General features: G+C 48.9%; 1 protein-coding gene and 2 long non-coding RNA genes across 3 annotated transcripts; 1 reads left to right on the top strand and 2 right to left on the bottom strand.

The window, feature by feature from the left end:
• Positions 1 to 23: 23 nt before the first annotated feature.
• LOC115618107 lies at positions 24 to 5,962 on the top strand. Its single transcript, XR_003994732.1, has 3 exons — positions 24 to 233; positions 712 to 829; positions 4,934 to 5,962. It is a non-coding gene; the product is annotated as an uncharacterized LOC115618107 (long non-coding RNA).
• On the bottom strand, positions 240 to 17,670 carry RAB11B (RAB11B, member RAS oncogene family). The gene is made up of 5 exons (XM_030509303.2): positions 17,500 to 17,670; positions 11,332 to 11,527; positions 9,619 to 9,812; positions 7,801 to 7,881; positions 240 to 4,993 (listed from the first exon to the last, which is right to left on the bottom strand). The coding sequence occupies exons 1-5, from the start codon at positions 17,537 to 17,539 to the stop codon at positions 4,848 to 4,850; spliced, it is 657 nt and encodes a 218-aa protein (XP_030365163.1). The 5' UTR covers positions 17,540 to 17,670; the 3' UTR covers positions 240 to 4,847.
• On the bottom strand, positions 11,834 to 14,292 carry LOC115618108. Its single transcript, XR_003994733.1, has 2 exons — positions 13,687 to 14,292; positions 11,834 to 12,545 (listed from the first exon to the last, which is right to left on the bottom strand). It is a non-coding gene; the product is annotated as an uncharacterized LOC115618108 (long non-coding RNA).
• Positions 17,671 to 18,494: the final 824 nt, after the last annotated feature.

Raw genomic sequence — 18,494 nt, forward strand, 5'->3', positions numbered from 1 at the left:
GGCCAATAGGAGCCCTGCAGCGCAGCTGCGCCCCGCCCACCCCGGCTCTCCTTAGGCCCCGCAGCTCCGGGTCCCCCCGCGGTGGCCGCGGCCCCGGGTGGCGGGTACCGGCGGTAGCGAGCCCCGCGCCCCCCCCCGGCTGAGGCAGGAGCGGAGCCGGCGAGGGCCCAGGCGCACCCCCCCGTCCCCCGCTCGGTCTAGCGCGGCGTTTGGAACAGAACGCGGCACACACGGTAGGGTTTGGCAATCTTTATATCCACAGTACAGCGTAACCATGCACAAAACCCGAGCGAGGGGGTATTTACAAAGTGAAATTGCACTTAACACAGGAACCGGGGGGAAAAGTCAATGCGAGGAACTTCTCTTCCGGGTTGCGTAAGGGCGCGGGGCTGGGTAGAGCCTGTGAAGCCTGATGGACAGCACGGGTGCGCGGTGTCTGACCGGGGCAGGGGGGGTAACGGTGACTACGGAACGAGTGCAGCCCCGGGGATACTCACTGCACGGAGACCTGCCATTAATCACCATTCATTACCTATCACGATTAGTAGAGTCTGCAAGTCAAGAGAATACAACTTCAGCCCCGATTCACTGTGTTTTACCTTAAGGACAGTCAGTCTTCACCTCTAATTAACTGATTTTTCTCTTCTTACTTGAATTTCAGGCCCCTACCTTTAATACTGGGGTTTGTTCTATTTTTTTTCTTATCTGAAGGAAAAAGGTCTCCCTAAGTGACCGAGTCACTTCAGAAGGATCTTCTTTCTTCTACAGTCTAGAACCTCTAACCAAGGTCTTCCCCCATGCTTGGAAGGGAAACAATCACCAAGCACAGGTAAGACTCATCCACTGTCAGTCCACAAGACAGATCACATCCAGTACTTCTGGAACAGTACAGCATGCGGGAATCAAAGTGTCAGGAAGCAAAAATGCCTTCTGTGCATTTTCCCAAGCAGCTTTTGGCAAGCAGTGTACACAAGGTAGAGGAACAGGCCAATCCTTCCCACCCTGCTGCATCCTGTTCACACAGGAATACCCTGTTACCAGCCTTTCCACATACTGTGGGGTCATTGCAGGTGGTCTCACAGAACAGCACCCAAACAAGGGGGATTTTTAGGATGCAGCAGTGCTTCTAACCTGCTAGAGATGCCGAGAAGGGATCATAGTGCCTTGATGGTCTCCACAGCACACACAAAAAGTAGTAAACAGTTACTCATCAACTGGATTTTTACATTTATGCAAGCGTAGAGCTTCAAAACCTTCCTATGAACCAAACTTTCTTGGCCTGTACAGGCTACAGACAGACTCTTGGTGGAGACTTTAATTCACTTAAGTCTGTAAACATCTGACTCAAGAGGAAGATAAGCATTTAGATTGAGGCAAGTCTACCCAATGAACTCAATTTTACCAGTTACCTGTTCGTGTGCTCACCACCAAATCACTTTTATGGGTGAATTTTGGCCTTTCCATAGGTAACAGGGTAGTTAGCAGAAAGAACTCCTGTCTAATTCTGCACTGGAGGATCCATTCTAGATTATCAGTGTTCTCTTCAACTGAGTAATATAAACCTTCAATTGAGGTTTATATTACTGCCACCCAGTGCTTTTTAGTGTTATGTTTGAATAGATAGCTGAAAGTCATCCTCCACATCTAAGTAAAGCAAGTACAGCACAGGTTCCTTCTCTCACAGGCAGCTTTCCTGCCATCAGGAGTTTTACATAAGCCAGATTCTGCTCTCAAATCCCTTATGGCACATGGAAGAGAGCTGGAACCTTGTCTGTTTCCCCCCCCCAACAGTAATACTGAGAGCCACAGAGCCAGCAAAGCTGCAGCATGAAGCAGACCAGGTGAGGTTGCACTGAACTGTTATTCTGACACCAGAAAAGCGTGGTTAAGGAGCCTGGCCTATTGGAGAGCTACTCAAAGTCAGACAGCTCTTCAACAGTTCAAGCTTCCTCAGGACAACTCCAAGCCTTCCCCCCTGCAATTCCAGTAGCCATCACCAGCAGCAGGCTGGGTTGTAGCTATAGTTTGAGGAGCATACAATGCTTTCAGCACCAATGGTACTCAAGATCAAAAGCATTTTCCCTTGTCTGCACACAAGAAGATGGTTTTACCAGGCAGAACTGGTCCCATCCTGTTTCTATTGGCACTAATGGTCCTGTGCTTAGTCTAGGCAAGAGCATCCTGCACCTCTGACTGCCTGGAGAGCAGCACAGTGATCTAGGAAAGAGCTGATACATAGTCTAATAAACCAAGTGACCACAGCAGGTAAAACCACTCCTTATAGTGCTCACATCAACTGTGTGAGTGCCACACATATGCTTCCCACGCTTCAGGTACACCAAACAGCCCTGCAGCAAAAGGCTTTCCACATCACAGAGCAGAGCTCAGAACCACCCAGCCCCCCTGGCATGAACAGCACAGGCCCCAAATCCACCTGCTCTGAGGGGGCCTTGGTCAGTGCACAGTGAAGTTGTACAAGGGCTCTTCGATACCTGTATAATTTAATGCCATTTAAGCCCTAGACATGAAGCTTTTGCTTGGACTCCAAGGCAAAGTTTAGAGTCTCCCACAAAGCCAAAGACTAAAGAAAATCTCTTAAGAGACAAGGAAGTGACTAAAGAGCTTCTCAGCTTCTTATAGGGCACCAGGTTGAGTTAGAAGCTTCATGTTAAGGATAGGATTTGCAGAGTAAACCTGTTCATACCTCACCCTCAAATAATAAGTCATCTTAACATCATGATTCTTCCTCACACTATTTCAAACTCATTTAATGAAGAGTTTTGTTCAAAAATTAAGGAGCTCAGCTCCGCTAGTGTCCACCTGCTCTTGAATGAAGTATTTTCGCTACCTCGGAATTTTCCACTCTGATGGGGTGCTCCTCTGCCAGCCCTGCACATCTCATTTTGGTCTAGGACCACCAAAAAGAAGATGCCCCAGTTCCCACTGGCTGCACCTTCTCTCAACAGGACACTATTAAAGTGTTGAAAGGTGCTTCCTGAACTGGGACCCCTTTAGGACAGAGCCTAAAGAGGAATCCTTATCCTCATTCAATGGGATGAGGCTGCAAGCAGGAACCCTTTCGCCTCTATAAACAAAGGTGAAAAGCGGAAGTGTTTAGGCACCATGTGCACCCTTTGCTATGAGCTACAGCCCTCTGGGTGCAGACAGTACAAAATTAAAGGCATTGGTCTGGAAGTCTTATAAAAGAAAAACCATCAGAGTTAACCGCCCTTAATTTTATTACACAACCAGACAGAACAGTTGAGACTGGAATGTCAGATTTCCTCTTCACGAACAATTCACAGTTTCCTATTTGCTTTGTATCAGAAAAGAAAAAAAATCAACTCACTAATAGGCATCAAGTGAGGTACAGTCTCAGAATACAGAGCAAAAATTCACTGCAAATTGCTTCAGAGAGCAGCAGATGGTCTCCAACTCTTCCTTTCGAGAGTTTCACCCAATATTTGCCTCATCATAACATTCAGCATGTACCAGAGGGGATGCCAAGTGTGTAAGAGCTAGTGGAGGATGAAAAGCCATCACAGAAGATGTTCACAAGCTAGCAAGAGACTGGCTACACCAAGTTGTGGTAACATTCTTCCCATTCAGCAAAACAAAGTATTGTAGTAGCGCTGCTGCTGACAAATCCCTTACATCAGGTGAAGTACAATCATTTGAGAGTTACAGTCTGCAGTTCAGTAAAACTGAGTAAGAGGAAAACAACAGCTTAGTAGTTATTAAGTGAAGTCTTAATATCACGTATTTTAGTAGAGGTCAAGAAGATTATGCACAAGGTCAATAGTGAAAGGTCAGGAAGAGAAAGTTCAAGACAGTTTTACAAAATGTATTATCGTGTTCCTCTACAACAACCAAACCCCTTACAAGTGCAGGTCTATAGGTGACATGAACATATTGCTTCACTCACTCAAACAGGGGTAGGAGAGATCTAGAGAAAAAGCAGCATGCAAAACCAAAACCAAACAAAAACCAACCCTGGAACTATAGAAGCTCCTGCTTTCCAACACTGACCTACAGTACAAAATAAGCTACTTGTACAGGTTGCAAAAGGTTTCTGAAATCAAGATGCTGGCACTTACTGTACAATAATGTGAACTGATTAACAGAAGCCATGAATAAATATTAAGCCACATCAGAGAGCCTGCACACGCAGCACAGGCATTCGGGGTGGCAGAGAAAGCAATGCAGACATACTTCATTGTTCCCAAATAAAACAAGGAGAGAGGAAGATTCCCCAAGCAGGAAACTGTAAGCTCCACAGCCAGACAAACTGTATTAGGGGTAATTACATATAAAGTAATGTTATTTTCAGAGTTCTTATGTGTGTGCAGCCACTAAGAACCTCACTGTGAGACTTGATCAGGACAGAAACAGAGCATTTGGTAGGTAGGACAGCTATTTTCTTTTAATTTCTCCCCCATGTTTACAGAAACACAAGACTGGGAGGGAAAACCCTTGTCACCTAAATGTAGTTATTTCTTCAACTGTTATAGTCAAGTCCCCATGGTTTCTCTCCCCAAAAAACCTCAAAAACCTTTGAGGAGAGTGTTTCATGGGATAATATCCAGCAGCAGATGTTCCAACACAAACATGTCTATCAGATCAGTGCCTACATTTCAAGCCCAAAAGTCACCACATGGAAGGGGAGTTCAGAGGCAGGGGGATGTTAGCCCTACGATTAAAGCTCTAAGATGAAAGAGGGGGAGGACTTGGGAATGGGATAAAGGAGGGAAGAGGGAGTCACTGAATCACAGGAGATAAGAAGTGCACACAAGTTTCTAAATGAAGCACAGACGAATTTGGAGGGCACAGGAGTCATCTACAGGAGGTCACAGGTTCTGACAGCACTGGAGTTTGTTGGATTTCTGTCCGTCGGTGGTTGGTGGGACACTGATGTCCACAACGTTGTTGCCAGGAGACTCGTCGTGCGCAGAGCGGTCCGCAATCTGCTTCTGCGAAACAATGCGGTAGATCTCTGCAATGAGAACACACTGCTCAGAGCACAGAAGGACGTGGCCTCCAACACAGCACACGTCAGAGCAAGCTGTCAGAGTTGATGCAAGAACCCAAGAAACAAGAAGATTTTAACGTGAGAGCTGTGAAAGGGGATCTAGTCTCAGCAGCTGTGGCATGTAACATCTGGCTGGCTTTCCAGCTCTGTAATGGACACGTCAGCTCTGTCTGGAAAAGTTATTAAGATTCCTTACTGTCTTCCGCCACAGGGCTTCCTATCACGTTCTTGTTCAATGACTCCATGAACGTGGGTATTATTAAAAAGCTTTTTAAATAAGAAAAGAGCAGGAATCATACAATCATGGAATAGTTTGGTTTGGAAGGGACCTTAAAGCTCCTCCAGCTCCAACCCCTGCCACGGGCAGGGACACCTTCCACTAGAGCAGGTTGCTCCAAGCCCCTGTGTCCAACCTGGCCTTGAACACTGCCAGGGATGGGGCAGCCACAGCTTCTCTGGGCATCCTGTGCCAGCGCCTCAGCACCCTCACAGGGAAGAGCTGCTGCCTCAGAGCTCATCTCAATCTCCCCTCTGGCAGGTTAAAGCCATTCCCCTTGTCCTGTCCCTCCATCCCTTGTCCAAAGCCCCTCTCCAGGTTTCCTGGAGCCCCTTTAGGCACTGGAGCTGCTCTAAGGTCTCCCCTTCAGGAGCCTTCTCTTCTCCAGGCTGCCCCAGCCCAGCTCTCTCAGCCTGGCTCCAGAGCAGAGCTGCTCCAGCCCTCGCAGCAGCTCCGGGGCTTCCTCTGGCCTCGCTCCAGCAGCTCCACGTCCCTCTTGTGCTGCTGCCCCAGAGCTGGATCAGGACTGCAGGGGGGTCTCCCCAGAGCACAGCAGAGGGGCAGGATCCCCTCCCTGACCTGCTGCTCACGCTCTGGGGATCAGCCCAGCACATGGGGGGTTCTGGATCACAGGGAGAATCCTCAGTTCTAAAGTAGGGAATCATTTTTAATTAAAGAACAAGGCAGCACAATTAGACACCCCAATTAACGGGATGCAGAACATCATTGTGCAGCAGCAGTGACAGGTCTCTATTTCACACTTCAGCTTCTGTCAAGCTGCTGCTACTACCAAATGACAGAACTGCCTACTCCTCCCTGCAACAAATCCGTTCTCCCACCTATGACAGTAAAAGCCACATGGTCCCATAAAGCTCCATATTGATCTAAAAATGCTTTTCCTGAGAGATGAATTTGACTCAAATTAATCTATGTCTGAAAGCACAAAGCTGTAACCACCAAAGAGAGACTGCAAGGGTCAAAGCCTTCAGAAACAAACCATTTCAACTGCAGGGAGTAGAAATATCTTCAGTTGAAAACTTTTTAATCTACGTATTTCACTGACTACAGTCCTTGCTCCAACTTCCCTCTATTGTGAAACAGGAAAAGGGCAAGGACCTCCCTGGAAATCTGTGGTAAATATTATGGTCACATTCGTGCAGCCACAGCCTCAAAACAGCAACACCCAAAGTCTTTAGTGAGGATTAAAAATCATGGGGAACTCTGTGGGGTTTGTTTATGTGTTTATTAAGAAGTGGACATATTTACACTGTTTAAAATGGAAACCTTTAACCAAAGCTACTGTTCCCATTGGCTACTACCTTCAGCTTTTTTTGCTGGTTTGGGGTTTCTTTACTTTTGGTGGGGTTTTCTTCGGTTGGTTGGGTTCCCACCCCAGCCTTTAGTGATCCCTCAAACTGGTGGCCAGTAAGGAAACTCCTATCCTGCTGATCCCACCCTCTTCCCTCCTCCAAATCCCTCCATGGTTGCTCCCAACTCACTGCTTTACACAGCACATTTTCCCAGGTTTCTTCTCCTCAGAAGGATGATTCTCCCCCAGGTAATCACTTTAGGAATGGCCTTTTCAGGACTACACAGTCTCACTAACCACATCCCCACTGTACCTGAACTGCTCAATCTCAACACTTTTGGGAGCCCAGGAGGCTGCTAGGAGATAGCTTATCAAGTTCAGTTTATTCGTTTATTTTACTGGGCTAGAATTCAGCTATGGTAAGGAACAGACAGGAACTGGATCTTCCCAACTGCTCATGTTCACAGTATGGATCTTAAAGAGCTTTTCAAGAAACAGAACAAACATACTGACGAATTACACGGCACTTTCCCCTCTCAGAATCCCAGCCTGGTTTGGGTTGGAAGGGGCCTTAAAGCTCATTGAGCTCCAACCCCTGCCACGGGCAGGGACACCTTCCACTAGAGCAGGTTGCTCCAAGCCCCTGTGTCCAACCTGGCCTTGAACACTGCCAGGGATGGGGCAGCCACAGCTTCTCTGGGCACCCTGTGCCAGCGCCTCAGCACCCTCACAGGGAAGAGCTTCTGCCTCAGAGCTCATCTCGCTCTCCCCTCGGGCAGGTTAAAGCCATTCCCCTTATCCTGTTCCTCCAGGCCCTTGTCCAAAGCCCCTCTCCAGGTTTCCTGGAGCCCCTTTAGGCACTGGAGCTGCTCTAAGGTCTCCCCTTCAGGAGCCTTCTCTTCTCCAGGCTGCCCCAGCCCAGCTCTCTCAGCCTGGCTCCAGAGCAGAGCTGCTCCAGCCCTCGCAGCATCTTCATGGCTCTTCATCAGGAGGCTAGAAACCTCCAGGTTCTTGAGCAGAAAGCTATGTGTGGGGTGAGAGGCAGAACACAAAGCTAAGATTAGAAGGCTTGCAAACTAACCATCATTCCTAACACTCACTTCCCAAATATTCTAGGTAACTACAAAACATGCCCATGAAGAAGATCTACTACCTCAGGAGGTCCTCCAAAAAACAAAACCATACCTGTAAGGATGTTCTTGAAGGCTTCTTCTACATTTGTTGAATCCAGAGCAGAAGTTTCAATAAAAGATAAGTTATTTTTCTCTGTAATAGATAAGTGGTTCAATTAAAAATTGTAATATCACTTCATTTCATATTTACTTTGAGGTTTTCACCTTAATTTTTAGGCCAAACCAGATGGGGCACAGTCTTTTTTTGTTTTCCTATTACATTAGGAACTTGGTGCACCAATTATTTAGCTGCTGGTGTTTCAGCAGTGTCCCCTGTGACCACTTGTGAGAACATTGTCCTCACCACAGCCCTTGTTCATAGAATCATAGTCAGGGTTGGAAAGGACCTTAAGATCATTTAGTTCCAACCCCCCTGCCATGGGCAGGGACACCTCACACTAGACCATGTTGCCCAAGGTTCTGTCCACCTTGGCCTTGAACACTGCCAGGGATGGAGCATTTACCACTTCTTTGGCCAACCTGTTCCAGCGCCTCAGCACCCTCACAGTAAAGAACTTCTTCCTTATGTCTAACCTGAACTTTTAAGTTTAAACCCATTCCCCCTTGTCCTATCACTCCGGTCCCTGATGAAGGTCCCTCTCCAGCACCCCTGTAGCCCCCTTCAGACCCTGGAAGCTTCTCTGAGGTCTCCACGCAGCTTCTCTTCTCCAGCTGAACAGCCCCAATGTTCTCAGCCTGGCTCCATACGGGAGCTGCTCCAGCCCCCTTGTTCAGTCAAGCAACAGTGCAAAAGACAGTATTTTTTTCTTTAAAGAAAAACAGATTTTGATTAACACCTAAACATCACACCTAGAATGACACTGTACCTGCCCAGAAACAGGCAAATTTCAGTCCCAGAGCTCATGTTAATCCCTGCACCATCATTAGCTATTTAAAAATCAGCCTTAGCAGGAAGTCAGGGGCAAAAATAAGATGTTGAACCAAGTAATGCACTATGCAGGGTGCCTACTAACTTACTGCTTCTCTTGCACAGACTGCACTTCTCATTCATCTGAAATTCATAGTGGTTTTACTAGTAACAGGGGACTTGCTTACTAGCAAACTTCCGAACACGTTTAAGCAAGCCCTAGCAATATTCCTAGAAGGATTTTAAAGGCTATACATTCAAATTCCACCTCCAAGCTTGATAGCCACACAAAGTTAAGCTGAATGTCCCATGCATGGCCTGTACAGGCTCTGCAGCATAAGGAAGAGAGTAAAGTAATGCAGTGGCAGCAGCTCACAAACCCCACTTGATTTCTCCCAAGAAAAACTTGGGAATCTGGAGTCTTGGAGATTATGAGTCTCCAAGTCTGATAAATGAAACTAGATGACACTACTCTATGCACCCGTGCTCTGAGGCAGAAACTCTACCACGTACGAGAAGGTTCAGTATTCATTTGCTGCTGTCCACACTGACCTGTACCTCAGCAGGACCAGCCCTCTATAAAGGAAGGAAGGAAGGAAGGAAAGACATTTTGGGTTGTGATATTCTATATTTCTGTTGTGACATTTTTTCTTCTAAATGTTGCTCACTGTGTCCAGCCCTGCTAGAGGAAGTGTTTCATCTGCAGCTATCAGCAGCTCAAGGACAGTTTCAAAAACCATGTACTACCACTACATTGAAAAACAAAACAAAAACCCAAACCCACAAACCCAACCAACCACACACACAATTTCATAAACCAAGAGATTTTCACTTTTAAGACAATCTTAAATGCCTTTTTTAGGGTCAAAAATAAACTTGAGGTGAAAGATCAGTCCTGGCCAACAGCTTGCACCAACATCATCACATTCAGAAAGCACAAACCCAGCAGCATTGGCTACAAACCTGCAAAAGCCCGGGCCTCATCGGTGGGCACAGCTCTCAGGTGGCGGAGGTCACTCTTGTTCCCCACCAGCATGATGACAATGTTGTTGTCTGCATGATCTCTAAGCTCCTTTAGCCAGCGCTCCACATTCTCATAGGTGAGATGTTTGGCAATGTCATAGACAAGAAGAGCCCCAACAGCACCACGGTAATATCTGAAACCAGAAGGCACAATCCTTTAGAGAGTTCTGCCTGAGTTCCACCAATAAACCTGGTGGTTTGTTATCTGGCTCTTCTATACTGGTTACTACAGGTTGGGCCCATTTCAACTCAAGCCAAGGGCTCAGGACAGCATAAGCCAGTCAGTACCAGCAACCCTGTAACATCCACATCTCTCTTCCACACCATCCCACCACTTCTCTGCTCCACCAGCACCTGGCTGCCACGTCGCTGAACTGATTCAGGACACCAAGTCAGCAGAAAACATTCCCTTTCTACTGCTGGTTGGTGGTGTGCTGGCTCAGCAAGCTCAACTGGCCCAGCCATGTGTCAAGCAAGAGCTTGTGCCAGCACAGAGGAGAGGCAGGAGCACAGGACCAAAGATGAACTGCTTCTCATCAGCCAGTCTGTTGTGGAACCAGACTTGGCAGCAGTTTTCATGCTTTTCCAGCAGTAAGAACAACTTCAGTGTCCCAAACCAGAAAACACATTTGAAAAACACACTACCAAGATGCAATTTGAAATCACCACTTCCATCTGCTTCTGCATTCCTTTGTTTTGCATTCCTTCCCTAGAGGTTATTCCCTTTGGACTCCATGCTCTTCTTCATTGTTCTCCCATCTATTCTGCATTACCCTATTTCACCCCAATGAGAAAGCTCCACTTACCTTGAGGTTAACACAAATGGCTCAATCTGTGCCTGATTCAGAAACAAGTCAGTCTCTTTAAAAACTAATATACATCTGTAACGCTAAATTTCAATTCACTGAGTACAACATGCCCTGGATAACCAGGCCTGCCAATAGGGTTCTCTCCCACCCTGTCCCCCCAAATATACTTCTGCCTACTACCTGCATAAAACAGCCATACCCAGAGGTTACATCTTAAGACACTGGCTGGATCAACAAGGTGCTGTGCATAAAAGCTTCTCAGCACCACTGTTCTAAGCAGGGATGTGCCTAATGCTGCTGTCAGTAGTACCACAGTTCCCTTCCTTACTGGTTATTCGGCGTGCACTCTTGGACCTAATTTTCAGGGTTGTGATTAATACAAAGTCATTGAGGTTTCAGGGGAGTTTGCGGCTCCAGACTGTCCTAAAAATGCCCTCAGTCTCAAGATTGAGGGGGCAATGGAGATAGAAGCCACCGTGCCTACACCACAGCTTGATGCCAAACAGTATCCAGCTTCAGCATGGGGAATGAGTGCTGTTTCTGATGGAAGACAACACATTCAGGGCAGGTAAAAAACCCACATCACAAGACTCAAAACAGGCCGTCCTACCCTTTTGATTTAAGCTGTCATTTTTTTCTATAATATACAAAAAATGACTTTCCTTATATTAATCAAAGAACACAAAAGTATTTGGTATCTTATGACTTGGATCTACATCGAAGTCTGTCATAATGATTTTGTCATGTATCCCAAATGTGTTTCATTAATTCTCTACCCATAAGTTTCTCTGCACCAGCTCTGCTAGAACTCTGCTCGCAGCCTGAGCAAAGCCCTGGTACTCACGCTGAGGTAATGGCACGGTATCGTTCCTGTCCTGCAGTATCCCAGATCTGGGCTTTTATCGTCTTCCCATCCACCTGGATGCTCCTGGTGGCAAATTCCACTCCGATGGTGCTCTTACTCTCCAGATTGAACTCATTGCGTGTAAAACGGGACAGGAGGTTACTCTTCCCAACTCCAGAGTCTCCAATCAACACAACTGAAAGAAAAGACAGTATTTTAGATAATAACTCTTCATCCCAGCGTTTACACCCTGCAGGGGAGCTACTTGGCTGCTACGTTGCCATGCAGGACACAGAGGAGTTGCAAGCTAGATAAACATAGAAGAAACTTACACTGATGCCACCTTTTACTACTCATAGCTTGCTTCCCAAGCCCCCAAAGGACCCCCAAACCCACATGTTAACACTAAAGTCAAGAACATGGCAAGAGGCTGACAAAAGCCTGTGTACAGTATAAACCTACTCTATTTCAAAAAACAGAAAGCCACAGGAAGTGGAATTAATTCTTTGCAGACCCTTTTGGGGCCATACAGGTTGTTTTATTTCAATAATTCATAAATATGTTCACCACAAAAAGGGGAAAATGGGAGACGTTTGATCCTACAAATACAAAGCAAATACAAAGCAAAGCAGAACTTGAGCCAGCAAAACAAGCTCTCGGAGGTTGCGGGAGAAGGAAAAGATGAGCTCAAAATCTCTGCCTCCACACGAGGTGTTGCCATGTTAACAGAGGAATGGTAGTGCAGGGAGATCTTTAGCACACAAACCCCAGCTCTACTGGAAGGAAAAGATAAAAGGTGCATCTTGTAGTAGGAGTTTCCCCCTCCTTCAGGGCTGCAGCTCTGCCATCCTGCTGCTTCACACCCAGCCACGCTGCACCAGGCTCTGCATGAGACCTCATCCTCAACAGCTCCCGAGACAGGAGCTGGTATTCCAGGTTCTTTATTATTTGTGTAGGTGCATTAGCTCCATTTTCTTAAATCCCTGTATTACTGACCAGAGCAAGAAATAACAAAAGGGAAACAGACTAAAAGCAATTAAGCCACCTCCCTTAGTCACAGCAAATCCTGTGTCACGTCTGCCTTTGGGATTCAAGCTAACAGCACCCGGGTTTGAGCAAAGGCAAGTCACTGTCAGGAAGTTTCTTCAATCTTGGGAATATGTCCTACTCCACTACCAATCTGTGGATCTTCCTCATTCAACAATCTGGTTTTCCTATAGAAAAGCAGACATGGGCAGAAAACATTCCTGATCCCTCCACAACAGATTACAGGCGACTCTTGTCATTCCACACTTCCAGCATAAGCTCACCAGCGTTCTCCCAGGGTTAAGGATCATACTCATCTTTCAGCGTTATCACAGTTTTTTGCTGCTGAGGCTGTTGTTTCAGGACACAGCCCTGGCAGCACACTGCCAGCACATTCCCAAACTTCTGCTGTAGCCCTGTTAGCGCTCCGGAGCTGCGCCGGGAGATGGCTGCAATGCTCCGAACTCCCCCCTCGCCTCATCTGGCTGAGGGCACAGACAGACAATTGTGCTGGCACAGCTGAACAGTCAGAGCACAACAGAGGCAGGAACAGGCAGCTGGTGGGTCCCACGGCCACAGGCAGGAACAGGCAGCCACAATGTCCCACCTGGGAGAGCTCAAATCACCTCCTCACACTGCTCTGCCCTCACCGGCAAACAGCAGAAACCACTGTATAGGGTAGAATCATAGAATCCCAGAGTGGTTTGTGTTGGAAGGGACCTTAAAGCTCCTCCAGCTCCAACCCCTGCCACGGGCAGAGACACCTTCCACTAGAGCAGGTTGCTCCAAGCCCCTGTGTCCAACCTGGCCTTGAACACTGCCAGGGATGGGGCAGCCACAGCTTCTCTGGGCACCCTGTGCCAGCGCCTCAGCACCCTCACAGGGAAGAGCTTCTGCCTCAGAGCTCATCTCAGCCTCCCCTCTGGCAGGTTAAAGCCATTCCCCTTGGCCTGTCCCTCCATCCCTTGTCCAAAGCCCCTCTCCAGGTTTCCTGGAGCCCCTTTAGGCACTGGAGCTGCTCTAAGGTCTCCCCTTAAGGAGCCTTCTTGTCTCCAGCATATGAGAACATATATATAAAGAGATTTGAGGAGGAGTTCTAACTCTAGGATTCTGTTAGCTTTATTTTCCAGACCAACAGTTTTTCATCACTAATTCCACCGGGTGTTCCAAAGCTCACCCATCTTACACAGTGATCTGCTGGCTTAAGGGGAGGCTGTAGCCTACTTCAAAGTCCTGACCATGAGGAAGAGGAGGTGAGAATATCCACCATACAAGCTAGACCAGCTTGGAAAAACCCTGAAGCTTCCAGCTGTTTCCAAAGGGAATTACCTTCTCATCAATCTGCAGCTGGAGAAAGCACATCCTCCTCTCCAGGTTCTGGCGACATCCTATCCTCTGGCATTTTAGAACCATCAGCTTTGTGCATAAACCATGCAAATGGCTCTCAGGTCATTAACTCCATCTGTCACAGGAAGAAATTCAGGGGGTCCTGAGCTATTTTAGCTGGTTACTCGCCTCGGCTGCAATCACCAGGCAAAGCTGCAGCAAAGCACCATGCTCCCCCTCTCCTGGGTTGCTCTGGGTCCTAGCAGAACTTGAAAGAGCATTTTTGAGGAGTTACTGTATGCAGAAGTGACAAAGGAAGGCAGCCAGATCCCAACTCAGTAAGTAATGTTCCCTCTATGTTATAGCAGTGCATCCTTAATACTCAACCTTGAGCATCAAACAGGCATTTTCACTGTCAGGAGAAAGAGACAAAGACTGAAAGTGCACAAGCACACAGTATCCACAAACTTTTGTTTTCTCCAGGAATCAAGCAAGAAGATACCTTCCAGATTTGGGTCCAAGTGATTAGACCTTGATAAAGTTCCTACATTTGGGAACAGGCCACCGGACAGCACTGCCTGTTCAAATGCACAAGTCTTGCCAGAGTAGAAAAGCAAATTATGAATCAGATCCGAGAGCCTGAATCCTAAACACATCTCACCAGAACCAATGAAGTCTCCTTCACGCCACTGTGCCAGACTGGGGGTTACCCTTCACCACATCAGCTGTCTGCCAACAGCACAGCTCAGTCACCATCATCACTCTGCTTCCTCACTAGGGTTCAACACACAGACCCACAGCCACCCAAGGAGACCACAGTCCTACAACCCAAGACATGCTGCAGACCTCAGGATCCTGGCACAGAGCTAGACACAAGCAAAGACCCAGGGCAAGATATTGTCAATCAGAAAATAAGATGATCAAGTTTATGATAAAATTTTAAACACGCTGGTTTATAAATGTGGCAAAAAATATATTCTTTTGACCAATCGAGATGAACACTCTCCCTAGCAGAGACCACAGAAGCAAAGCTCATTAGAACATTAAGCCCATCACGTTGCCAGGTATTGATGACTGACCTGACATTTGCCATAAGCACAAGCTTTGTTAGGCTTAAGCTCTCATCAGAGCACTCTAAAATCCCACAAAGGTAAAAGCAAACTCCCTTTCTCTGGGTGTTTTTTCCTTCCTTTTGCATGAGCCAGCATGAGATTGAAAACAAACCCTGATAACAGGTCCTCTGCTGGAGAGGGACATTCATGGGCACATCACATTTGTGTAGCTACAAGGCTTCCAATATTTTAACTACTATTAAAAGGTCATGAATTTTGTTCCAGATCAAACTCATTCAAAAGTCATCATGAGAAGCTTCTGCTTTTTTTAACCATCCCAGCTAGAAACCCAGATGGGAGCAGAACCCGGAGCCACCGGCTTTGCTTGGGCTCCATCACCAAAACACATCCCCAGGATCCTCACAGCCTCATTACATTGCACAGCCCCACAGCCACAACCCAGCTGCTTCTCCCAAAGGCTGCCTCAGTCACTTTGTGGTGATCAATGAGCAGTTCTGACTATCGGGATGCAGGCAGAAGAAAGGGAAATTGGGAATACAGATAAAGAGGCCCTGGCTATGCAGAGCAGCTTTGCCTATGACCACACTCACAGCCCCAGAGGGCCACCAAACCTTAAATTAGTTTTTGCCTACTGTGTGCCAGACCCGATAAGCCAACTGATGCTGGGCTCTCCCGCTGGAAATGGCTGGTCCTGAAGCAGAAGCTGATGGACACCACGAATGAGGGAACACCAGGAACAGCGAGCCAGCTCCACGCAGAGACTGTTGCTACAAACTCCTTGGCCATTTTCACCCCTAGCCAACTGGTTTATAGGCACTATGTCACATGCAAGAGACTAACACTAAATGGGGCCCTTTGCCTTTTACCTTTTGCATAAAGCTGATTAATATAATCACAGAATCATGGAATGGTTTGGGGTGAAGGGACCTTAAAGCTCCTCCAGTTCCAACCCCTGCCATGGGCAGGGACACCTTCCACTAGAGCAGGTTGCTCAATCGATGCTAAATAACAGAAGTCCCTGCACAAGCAGTTCCAGATCTTCCACTATATTAAAATCAAAGTCAAAATTGTGACTTTAAAGCAACACTGCATTCAACTGGAGCATCCTAAATAATATTACAACACAAGGATGCAAACTTCTGACACAAGTGCAACTGTAAAAGCTAAAAATCAGGGTCCCAACAAGATTTCCTTTGGAAACAGGGGGCAGTGGAAATGGTCAAATCTTAAATTGCATAAAAATAATCTTTCCTAGACTCCTCCATTGCTATTTCAACCTCTGACACTACACAAACCAGAGAGAAGACAGTTCAGAAACCAGAAGTATGTAGCTAAGAAGGGGCTAAACCAGAAGCCAACCAAACCTCTGGGCATGATTTTTCTTCGTGACATCAATTCCCCTTGATGTTTAACTCCATTATTGGCCAGGGCAGGAGGAAAAGGAAGGGGAGGTGGTCCTACAGCAGAGATGTCATCCCACTTGGTCCCATTTATATTCATTAAGTCTTGCCTAGTTCCAAAAAGCCAAGAAGGAAGGAAGGAAAAGATGAGGAGGGTTTATTTCCCAAAGCAAACCCACACAACTACCCCTACCCAAAAGACACAGAGAAAAGGACAATTCTCTCCCCCCCCCATTTTTCATTAAGTGCTACAAAACTATGCCAAGTTCCTCTGCAGTAGCAACACAGCAGGATGGTTCCTGACCAAACAGCTTTAGGTGCAGTTTCACTCCAGATAGAATTCAAAACACATTTCAAAGGTGAATGCAGTTTTGCCTAATTGGCTATTCACAGAAAGAAAGAAAAGAAGTAAAACGTTTTGCTTTTCAAGTTCCTGGCTCTTAAACCACTTGGGAAATAGATGGTGGATTGACTTCAGAAGGAAACTAGTTTAGCCCCAGACAGCTGAGCATATTTTTGGAGGTTAGTCTTGTGTGTTATACAGAGAAGAAACCAGGGGGTTTTCCACCCTCACTATCCTGAAGGCTGCAAAGCAAACACGCGGAACAGGCAAACACATCCAGCCAGGGCTTCCAACAGATGAGCCAATGCACGAAGCAAACATGGAGGCAAACGTGTGAGACCCATCCACACCGCTGCTCGGTCCTCAAAGGCAGGGAGGTGGGACGCTGCGGGGAACAGCTCAACCAGGCACCTTCACACACGCAGGACGCTGACCCGCGGCAACCTTTACCCGCCGGTGACACTAAACCGCAGCTGAGGCAGCGGCGGAGCAGCACCGGGCGCACCGGCAGCCACCCGTGTCCCCGCCCAGCCGCGGCAGGTGCTGGACAACCCAAACGCCTCAGGTACGGGCACAGAAGCACTAACACAACCCCAGGCACAGCCGAACCAACGCTATTCCCCCTCCCGGCTCGTTACCGGCGCTCCGCGGGCACCCGCGAGCAGTTCGCCAGCGGAACCCGCGTGTCCCCCGCTCGGCTCGCACCGGGGGCGATCGCTCGGGCCACCCCCGCCTGCGGCAACCCCGGGCCGGGCCCCGCCCCAGGCCCCCGCGGATCACAGCCGCCCGCTGCCGGCGCGCAGCCCCGCCGCGGGGCACTCCCGCGGGGCTCCCCCGCTACAAGCCGGCAGCGGGCCCGGCGCCAGGCCCAGGCAGGCCCCGCCGAGGCCGGGCAGAGCCGCCCCGCGCACAAAGGCCGCGGCGGCCGCCCCGGGCCCGGAGCGGCGAGGCCTGGCGGGCCGGGCAGGGCGGAGCGGCGCGCACGGCGAGGCCGCGGTACCTTTGAAGAGGTAGTCGTACTCGTCGTCCCGGGTGCCCATGGCGATGGCGGCGCCGACCCTCTGCTGCCAGGCACCGACCGCGGCCCAGCCGGGAGCGACGGGAGGGGGAGAACAGGACAGCTCCCGCCGCCGCCTATCAGCGCCCGCCAGAGCCAGCAGGAGGCGGGCGCCGCGCCAGACCCATCAGCGCTGACCAATAGACAACGGGCGCGCCTCTGAGTGGCGGGCGACGCTGTCCAATCGCAAAAGGGCAGCGGAGGGGAAGGGCGGGGTTTGGGGGTGCCTGAGCCGAGGCGGGGCCGGGAGCCGGGGGAGGAGGGGCCTGGAGGGGAGGGGCGGGGCTTAGTGGAGGGGCGGGGCTTGACGGAGGGGCGGGGCCTCCGCGGGGTGCGCGGCGCCGGGCACTGCCCGGTGCGGGGCCGGGGGGGGTCAGCCCCGAGCGGCTGGAGCAGCCCCAGGGAGCGCCCGGGGAAGGTCCCGGGGGTGCTGCTTCGGTGACCTCCTCCCAGCCGTCTGGGCTAATGGGTGTGATCTGGGGTTGCAACAAATGGTCGCAAGGAAGACGACGGCTCCCTCCTGCAAAAGCAACTCCAGCAATTATTATTGCTGTGATGTGCAAGGAAAGATAGCATAGAACCATCAGGGAATGGTTCGAGTTGAAGAGACCTTAAAGCTCCTCCAGTTCCAGCCCCCTGCCACGGACAGGGACACCTTCCACTAGAGCAGGTTGCTCCAAGCCCCTGTGTCCAACCTGGCCTTGAACACTGCCAGGGATGGGGCAGCCACAGCTTCTCCGTTAAAGCCATTCCCCTTGGCCTGTCCCTACAGGCCCTTGTCCAAAGCCCCTCTCCAGGTTTCCTGGAGCCCCTTTAGGCACTGGAGCTGCTCTAAGGTCTCCCCTTAAGGAGCCTTCTCTTCTCCAGGCTGAACAAACTCTCTCCCAGCTCTCTCTGCCTGTCGAGAGCTTTAACACAGGCTAAAGCGAGTGAAGGTG

This window comes from Strigops habroptila, chromosome 20 (genome assembly GCF_004027225.2).
Source record: "Strigops habroptila isolate Jane chromosome 20, bStrHab1.2.pri, whole genome shotgun sequence".
NCBI lineage: Eukaryota > Metazoa > Chordata > Aves > Psittaciformes > Psittacidae > Strigops > Strigops habroptila.

Bases quoted from the DNA above. Each gene is read 5' to 3' on its own strand.
- RAB11B (XM_030509303.2), bottom strand. From the start codon at position 17,539: ATGGGCACCCGGGACGACGAGTACGACTACCTCTTCAAAG. The intron at 11,528-17,499 runs GTACCGCGGCCT...CTTTTCTTTCAG, and splicing joins GTACGACTACCTCTTCAAAG to TTGTGTTGATTGGAGACTCT. The intron at 7,882-9,618 runs GTTTGTAGCCAA...TATCTATTACAG, and splicing joins TGAGGCCCGGGCTTTTGCAG to AGAAAAATAACTTATCTTTT.